Genomic DNA, 9,590 nt, shown 5'->3' on the forward strand with positions numbered 1-9,590 from the left:
TCCATTTAAAGCAGGTTTATTTGTTGGTGTCTGAAAAATGAGTATTAAAGTAATATATAACTGAGTATGAAAAATGTGGTTACAAGCAAATATTAATTTGACAGACACAGTGCAGAAAAACTATTTAGTAAACAGGAAGAGCAATTCACTATTTCCTGCTTCTTCAGATGTTTGGTGACAGAAACAAAAAATATGAAAATGAGATAAACTAAACTGATCTGGATCAAAACACAGTATAGATCACAAGACTGCTAATTTGGTGTGGAGATCTTCACAAAAACAACCCGAAAACATACATATCCATATGATATTATAACCTGATAAAAACTGTAATAATGTAATAATATACTGCTGCAAAAGCTCAATTTCAAAATAAAATCCTGCCCTGAATAAAATCAAATACCTGTTTGAGAATAAATGTTACAAATTTTAATCTATTCGTAACAGCAGACTTGTTTTCAGTAGATGCCATTTACACAGTTCACCAGGGAACCTTTGCCTGTAGTATGCAAACACTCTCATTTACAATCCCTACAATGCAGCTCCTAATTCATCACGCAGCACATATGCTGTCAAACTGAATTTGTTTTCCAGTGTTACACGCATATACACACGCGCACACACACACACACAATCCAATTTAAGCCTCACAGAATAATTCAGATGTTCTCTCTCTGGCACAGAGTGTCTCTCTGGACTAAAGTATGAAGTAACTAGAAAAGTAACTAGAAAGAATGTTTGTGTGTTTTTGTGATGGTTTAGTCACCTTGTCAAAGTTGTGCATCTGCTCCCTGTTCGTGAGCCAGGACTCCAGGTCCGGGGCGCTTTGGATGACAAAGGCCTCATAGTCTGCAAACATGGTGGTGAAGCGGCTGGCGAACACCTCCCTCAGCTGGACGTTCAGCTTGGCGTTCTTTAGCTCCTCCTCCTCAGCTGCTGTCCGGCCCCCTTGCCCCTCAGTGCTCTGGGCTTTGACTCCGGCTCTCAGGGCGTCCACGCGGGCCACCGTCACCCCAGTGCGCTTGGTCAGAGCCTGCAGTCTCTCCAGGGTGGCGTTACCCTGCAGCAGCTCCAGCACGGCCAGCTCCTCCCCAGCAAGGTTGCCGTTACGCCCGTCGTCCTCGAGCTGCCGGAGGGCGACATTCTTGCGCTCTCTGCCAGGGGTGGAAGGGGCGCTGCCGGGACTGGTGCGGGTCCGTGGTGGGGCGCCTGTGTTGGCAGCAATTCCAAAGCTAAGCAGCACCTCGCTGAGCTCCTGGATGAACTCGGTCTTGTTGGGGAAGTGGGGAAAGTCCTCGGGAAGCTCGATGTAGTGGTTGTCAATGTCCACAAAACACAGGTTGGCCTGGGACAGGAAACAGATATTAGAACATGAATAATCGTGAAACTGTTCATATCTTTACAACACAGACAGAAGATGACAGAGTCAACAGAGACAGGTGCAGGTGAGACAGGTATTATCAGGAAGAATATTGAGGACAGATTTTAGGTGTGATGGGGGTTGGGAGTTGTAGAGTACGGAGAATGTAGGTCAGTGTGTGATTGATAATAATGCACTGTGGGAGATCAACCTAAATCTGACATAATGGAGTTATCATCGAGCCCGGATATGGGATTAAAGCAAAACCTCTGATAATACTACAGCCATACTAAACCACTCAAAACCAGGAGTGATCGAGGACCTCCAGATTGGAATTTAGAGGTCAGACCCCAGTTTGTGTGGCGTGTTCATGAGCCGGTGGAATCTACAACATCCAAACATGGACTGCCTAATATAATCAGAAGAGTGGAGCTGAAAAACAAATTAATAATAATTACAGCTCTGTTCCACTGGTGAGGATGAACAAAGAGTTCCAGCTGTGCCATCAGAGCAGCTCCTTTTTCATTTCAAATCATAGAAAGCATGCGACACAGCTGGAACATCTGGAACATTGATATAACAAAGTGGAGATGAGGAATTCATTGTTCTGTTATGATAACACTGTCTTCTTTGTTAGATCTGGGAGCATGGAAACAATGCTTCTTGTCTCTCTGATTGTCAAGCTTGTTGCCTCAGTGGATCCATTTTAAGTGATCTGAGCACTGTAGTTCTGCATTTAAACATAACATCCACACCACAAAAGTATTTGTTGTTCACCAAAAGTTCTAAAATCATGACTTTCTACCTCCACCCCCAAAGGACGTGAATTCTGTTGGATGCACAAGGTCGCTCTCTCAGTTCAAGCTCTTCCTCCACTGAGTCTGTGTTTTTCTCTCAGTGATACAAACACAAACACAAACACAAACTCGTGCAACTCCTTTAAACTCTCACAGATGGGAGGTTGTTCACAGATTAAAAAAAACAAGCAAAAAACACTAACTCAAGCAAAAGATCAAGCAAACTGCAAACATTTTTATCTCCACAAAGGTTGCCCTAGTTTAGGTACAAAGCCCACTGTCTGCATTGCCAACGTAGCCGATGTCATCATTTGACATCTGGTGAAAAGAAGACCTGAATTGAAGTACAGGGTTCAAAAAGGCAAAACATGTCTGGCATTTATTCCACATCATCTGCTCTCTGCTTTGCTTTCAGCCCATTTCTAGGGCAGCGTCACTTCAAAGGAGCGTTCCGACTCGCCGACAGGCAGACGGGCTCATGGATGCTCCGCAGCAGCATCCTGTGCTGGCTGGGATCATTAGCATCCGTATGGAATGTGCCGGATTAACGAGCGCTGGGAGTCGGGGGTTGTTCACAGAGCCGGAAGCCGGCAAGCCTAGATGTTCCGCTTTGTTACGCCTTATCACACTTCACCACATGAATTCACACACACATTAAGTGGAACTGTGCACTGGGCTAAATACTGGTTTCAATCCAGAACACATTCACCTCCTCACTGTGTGACAAGAACAAGAAGAATACAGAGTCTACCTCACACTCACAATAGGTAATTCCCTGTCCTATAGTGTGTGTGTGTGTGTGTGTGTGTGTGTGTGTGTGTGTGTGGTTTACAACAGACAGGTGTTTTTTTGCAATTTCCTGTCTGTCTGAACAGGAGCCTGGTTGTCTGCCTGTGTGTGTGTGTATGTGTGTGTGTGGCCTTGGACAATGTATCGTCAGCAGTAATGAGCATTGACAGCAATCTGCTGCGACTTGTGCGCGCGCACACACACACACACACACACACACACACAGTATTACACACTCCAAGTTCAGCAGTCTTACTGCAAAACCTGGATTCATGTTAAAGACCTTTCACAGTTGCATTTTGTAGCCCTGGGCTAACCTGAACCACAGAGAAAGCTCTGGGTTAACGACCTTGTTTCAAACTACAGTAAAATCAGGTCACGATATAAAACCTGAATAAATGAGTGTAGGATTAAAGAAATGCCGGATTCCACGTAGATAGGAAGAGTACAACCTCTACAGTCACCAGATCTCAAATAAACTATGGGACATTCTGGAGCAAACTAGAATCCATTTGAGGTGTCTACCTCCCCTGCTTGTTTTGACAAGAAGCTCGATGATATGGCTTCCTGTTATTTGGAGGAAATTAGTTACTCCTCATCTGATTCAGGGTGTAAAATTGTTCCCTTAACTGATTAGAACAAAAAGCAAAGTGAAACAGTTGTTAGAGCAGATAGTTAAAGTGCAAGGCCTTTGAATTTTGAGAGGACATTTCACAAAGTGTACAAAATTTGTTTTTATAATATTCTTCTGACATTTTCTGATGATGCATACTCTACCAGGTGAGCTACAGGGGCGACCCCATAGTGGACGTTTTGACCTGTCAAACACTCTTAACCACACATGGACTTTCTGTGTACCTCCTGAGGAAGCTCCAGTTTGGAGCGGTCGGTGCCCTCTTTGGACTGCAGGCCCATCAAGTAGGGAACAGGAGCGTCCAGGAAGTGGAGGAGAGAGGCGGGTAGGATGGGAACATAGACGTGCTGCCACTGAAAGGGAAACAGCAGGGTGGTGATGCCCTCGGCCACCGTCATCAACCGCTGGTAGTCTGAGAGAAAAAAAAAAGAAACACGATAACGTGAGGCAGTAGTTCTAAAAGACGCCCTTTCTTCCTGTGGCTTCAGCTTGTAGGTGGGAGGAACACAAATCTGATAGCACATGCACTTTATCACAGCGCCTGAGGAGCTCTTTAATTTAAGGTCAGAATGTTTAATCACAAATGAGATATCAGTCTGATTGTATCAGAGTTAAAGTGACATTGTTCAAATATAAAGGTCATGAGTAAAACAGGTGAGCATTGATACAAAGCTGCACAGTAATGAGTCTGATGAGTAAAGATCTTAAAAGGTATTTTATATTTAATTCTATGTTTTGTGTCTATCACAAATTCTCACAATAATAAACTACTGCAATAAACCATACAATAAACTGAAGTTTTCAGACAACAAATTGTGCATTTGTTAGGGACTATTTTGAGTGGCGAATTAATCCAGATGTTGCTTTAGTGAGTATTTGTGGCAGAAGGACTGAGTCTAAATAAACTCCAGTGCGTGTGTGTGTGTGTTCATGGTAATGAGGGAACATGTCACCCAGTGCAACAGCTCTCAAACTGAGACAAAGAGATCAGATTCAGATTATTGCTGTTACATTGTATATAAAAATAATCAGTCATGTGTTTTCAATGAACTCTTCATCCTCTCAAACTGCCTCGAGGCATATTCAGAGCTTTATGAAATACATACAGTATATGAGAGTATTGATGTGCAAGACAGACTTTAATCAAGTGATTCAAATTGAATCGGAGAGTCTGATAGCGTTAAGGACAAGACGAATTACATTCTGATGGATTCTTTTCAATCACATTTTCACGTGTGTGAGTGTGTGCGTGTGTCGTCTGAGAGTATTGCCTCTGCTCCTCCCTTAAAAAGATTAAGGCCAGTGGATCCAGCTTGGCTTTAGTATTGAGTTCAGCAGCAGTTTCATCAGATGTTATTATGATGGTCAGAGTGAAAAGCCTGCACGATCTCCAGGAAAATAAAAAAAACATAACAGAGTTAGGTCAATTTATAAATCAGCCGCCCTCTTCTTCTGTGCCGCCGTCCCCTTTGTCATTTCCTTTCCATCTGGTTCAGTGAGTGCCCTCCTGTCTGTCTCTATGTGCACATATGGAATGTATGCACTTTCATTGAGAATGCATGAAGCTCTTCGGCGCCTTAACCACAGAGCACATCGATTCATTTTCAATAAGAGGAACTCGACAAGGAGCAATCCAATAAATCATTCTTTTCCCTTCATGTGTTTAAAGAAGTGACACAAAGGGGTGTGTGTGTGTAAATTGATTAACTCCATTATGCATATTTGCAGGATGCACCTGCAGTCATTAGATCCAACAAGTCAACAAGTCATTAGGCTCATCGCTGGAGAGATGAATGATGGTAATTTATTCTATTTGTCATCTGGAGGCCATTGAGTAACAGGGGGAGGATGACAGGCAAACAGGCATGCTGTGACAGGAAAATAGAAAGTGTGTGTGTGTGTGTGTGTGTGTGTGTGTGTGTGTGTGTGTGTTACATTTAACAACATTGCTTTGTTCCTTGTCATTCCAGGATACTTTCTCACAGTCTTCACATTTGCAGAAGTGAAATTCTTTGTGCACCGTGTTTTGTAGCAACTTGTTTCAGATGTGGTGTAATACACTTCTTCTGTGTTCACTCATTCAAAAGATTCAACCCGCTGCCAAGTCACTTCATTTCTAAACGCTGAAATCTCACCTAATGATGACTTAACATTTACAGAAGCACTCTACCTGAATAAAGTCTCTTTACTATGCTCTATATAGTGCTATGGGAGCATGATGACTTGGCTACTGAGATGAGTTGTACTTGTACTTGTGCTTGTTAGCAGCCACACGACCACACACTTTCACTCGCAATGTAGCAGAGAAGCAGAGTCTGAATAATGGATGAAGAGAAACCAACAAAGAATTTATGACTCGACTGAGGAAAACCATTGTGAATGTTAAAAGGACACAGTGAATTTGGGGTTTAACACATCGGCAAGACAAAGTACTGGTTTGTCACTCACATACATGTATATCTGTGGTACAGTTACATTAAACTCCGTACCCCATTTCCTCTTACTTTCTTTTTCTTTGTTCAATACACCAGACTTTCCTTTTGCATCACAACTTTGGCCCAGACTAGTGTTAATTAGCAAATATTAGCAACTAAAAAACAAACAAACATGTAAAACATTATACCTGCTATATATCAGCATGTTAGAATTCTGGTGTTACCATTTAGCTAATGTGGCTGTAGCTCAAAATACTGCCGTTTCATTTGGACCTCAATATTTGACATCTATACCACACAAAAAGAAGAAGATGGGCCCATCAGAACCTCCCACCTCTGTCTCTCAGTGTCTGTATTGTATATTGAAGTCTGTATTTGTTTTCTCTCAAGTCTGAACAGGTTCAAAGTTTCTCCTACACACACACACACACACTGTGGGAAACACAGCGAGGGAGTCTGACTGAAGCACTCCCATGTTACTTTTCATGTTACAGCAGATGCTGTCCTACTTGTTCCCCTTCCTGCTCACATCACCCCAAGATAAGTTTAGCCTTGTTGTCTCAGTTGGCGTCATTAACGCATTCACTGTTATAATCCGACATGTCTTGAAAAGTTCTTCTGCTGAGCAATATTCTTTTACACCTCATAAATGTCCGTTCCTTACACTGAAACACATCAAAGCTCACGCAGCCAGGCCTCACAAGGAAATAAAACAAAGAGGAAGGAATCTAACACTGAGTGACTTTATTTCCTCATCTTGCCAGAGTGCTATAGTAATTCATTATATTTTGTCACACATTAGAAATAGCTACAGGTACCCCACTGAATAGGGCTGAATCATCTCTAAGAAAATTTGCTGCATCGCCAAAGAAACTTCCTTTAAAATCTGACAAGCGTAAGCACCTGTGATACATGAGCAAGCATGTAAACGTTTTAAAAGAAACAAATCTGATATGACAAAGCGTAGCGTTGCAGAAAGCCCCGGCAAGAGACAACCGGGCGTAAGGATGCTGAAAAACAGGACGAGACATGTCATTGTGAAACTGTAACAGTGCTTCAGGGACTGATAAACACAGCCAGCTCAGTCTCAGTCTCAGAAGACAGTTGTCTGTGGTAAACAGCTGACATTAGGTATCTTCACATGCACGGATCATAGACTTTAGTTCAGCTGCACCCTGATAATGTGATATAATAAAAGTCAGAAAACTACTGTCTGGAGGGAAGATTAGCAAAATGAAAGAGGCTTAGAGAAACATCTCATTGCATGACAAATGCAAGAAACAAGCTGAGAAAGGAATAATTCTGCGTGAGAGCTTGGTGAAATACGAGTCAACTGACACACAGCCTAGAAAATCGATTAAATCAAACAGAGTTTTGACATTGAAACTGAAGTCATGGTGAGCATGTGACAGAGGAGATACGTTATGAGCACTTGAGTCTTCAGTGTGACTCCCATGACCATTTGAGGATCTTACAGGGTTAGTTCACACAGTTCCAATGACCACCACTTTTACCAGTGAATTTCCTGGGAGGAACCTTGCATATGTTGCTGGAAATGCCTCCACTTGTTCAGATCCTGGAACTCTTTGCCCCCATTCACACACAAGAGCACGTGAGTGCTCAGTGTGGTCTACACACTGAACTGTGTGAAATTTCCCCTGTGCTCTTGTGCCCGCTCTCTACAACATTTCTACTCATACTCGCCTGCACAGCACGTGTTTCGTTGCTATCTGCTGCTATGACGCCTCTACCTGTCATGGTGTAATTGCTTGTTGATTGATCAGGAGGAGCGTGGGAACATATGGTGGGGCAGCATCTCATTAACATCCAATCTTTCCCCTGAATTGAACCTTTCCATCACCTGCCGGCAGCCAAATGACACTCAGCGCAGGTTTCCCTCCTCATTACAAAGAAATTAAGGCTCGCTTGGACGGACCTGTCACACAGTTAGAGCTCTGGATGAATGCACACGCTGGCTTCTGAAGAAAAACGATGAGGACCTGAACAAAACAGGGATGTTCTTCACTTGAGTGAGGTCTGGTTTTGATCACGTCCCTCCAAGAGCGATTGACTTTGAGTCTGATAGTGATGAATAAAAGACTGTGACCCATTTTTCATCACAGCATGATGGGATCAGGGAGAAGCATGCCTTTTTTCTGCTCCATTGAGATGGCTTTGGTTAACATTTTTAACACTACTGTGACTCACATATCCATACATGTTTCAGTCCTAATTCATGACATGTATGACCTGATTTTTACATGATGATCTGTGCTCATGCTGTGGGCGTTTTCCCTCCCTGCCTTAACATCATTCAAACAGTTAGAACAGGTGTCAAGATAAAATAGAATAGAATAGATACTTTATTGATCCCTCGAAGGGAAATCATTTTTTTCACTCAAGTTTTTCACAGTTTTACCCAAAATACAACAACACACTCAAAGGGCTCAAAGACATGCATAATGGACTTGAACCAGCCTCCCTCCTCACTCACAAAATCTGAAATGTAAAAAAAATAATTTGTAGTTCCAGGACATGTTGCGTGCTGGAACTATTTCTTGACTAACAACAGTTTATGAGTCCACACAGTACTTCTGAGCAGCATCTTCAGCTTTAGTGGGCCGACAGAAATAAACAGAACATGTGAGGATGTGTGCGTTAGTGTTGGTAGGTGTATTTATGTTTGGGGAAAGCGATGCTAACCATTTCCCCCTACTTTCAGTGTTTCTGCTAAGCTATTTTAGTCAGTGTTTATTTATATAACCCTGTATCACAGATACAGGCTTCATATCTCACACTCACAAAGAAAGCAAACAGAATCATGTCTTCACCCGATCACACACTAGTATTCAGCGTATTTACCAAAATGTTGGATTACCTCTATTTGCAATCTTTACTGTTGCTGCTGCTGTAAACATGAAACAATGTAAAGACTGATGATATGCCTGAAGATTTTTTCCAGAGGAAAATTCATTGCTAAAAACAGATATTTCTTTCTGTCAGTGCTGAATTGTTTTTCTGGTTTCACCAAAGATGATTCATAGCAAGCTTCTATAACTTTCTCAACTGTTTCATCCAGTCACAACATTACAACACTTCCAAACAAGGTTTGTAGATGGGGGGCAAAGAGACACGAAGCGTATACCCCTTTATGTCATTGGTGGAAATTGCGATGTGGTATCTTCTTTCACTGAAAATCTCTGGCTGAGCCACTTTGCTGCAGTGCAGTACAGTAGAGAGCAACAGAGTCAGCCAATCAGGTTACAGTGTCTAATACCCAACCTATTTGGTGTCATACAGCTCCAGCGACACAATGACATGTGAAGACTAACGACACAACCCCAAAGCTCTGGGTGGATGAATCATGAAAACACTCTTTGGAAGTCTTTGGTAGTAGCAAAGGAAAAGTGTTCTGCAGACTGAAAACACTGATGTTAATTCAGGTGTGGAGTTATGGTCAGAACAGACATGACAAAAAAGTTTCTCTAATCAAAAAGAAAAGCACAGTTTAAAAAGATGTCATGTGGCCACCGAGCCTAAATGTGGTGGTCTCGTACGTAAGTGTGGGTGTTAAT

General features: G+C 42.4%; 1 protein-coding gene across 4 annotated transcripts in view; it reads right to left on the minus strand.

Moving 5' to 3' along the window:
• dennd5b (DENN/MADD domain containing 5B) overlaps positions 1-9,590 on the minus strand; it is an 84,734-nt gene that overhangs the window by 19,233 nt on the left and 55,911 nt on the right. For all 4 annotated transcript variants that reach the window (XM_019257639.2, XM_010748304.3, XM_019257640.2 and 1 more), the window contains 2 exons: positions 3,805-3,992; positions 767-1,345 (listed from right to left, as the gene is read on the minus strand). In XM_019257639.2, coding sequence (XP_019113184.1) covers positions 767-1,345; positions 3,805-3,992 — 767 coding nt within the window. The remainder of the gene's footprint in view (positions 1-766; positions 1,346-3,804; positions 3,993-9,590) is intronic.

The sequence above is a fragment of the Larimichthys crocea genome, chromosome XX (genome assembly GCF_000972845.2).
Source record: "Larimichthys crocea isolate SSNF chromosome XX, L_crocea_2.0, whole genome shotgun sequence".
Taxonomy (NCBI): Eukaryota; Metazoa; Chordata; class Actinopteri; family Sciaenidae; genus Larimichthys; species Larimichthys crocea.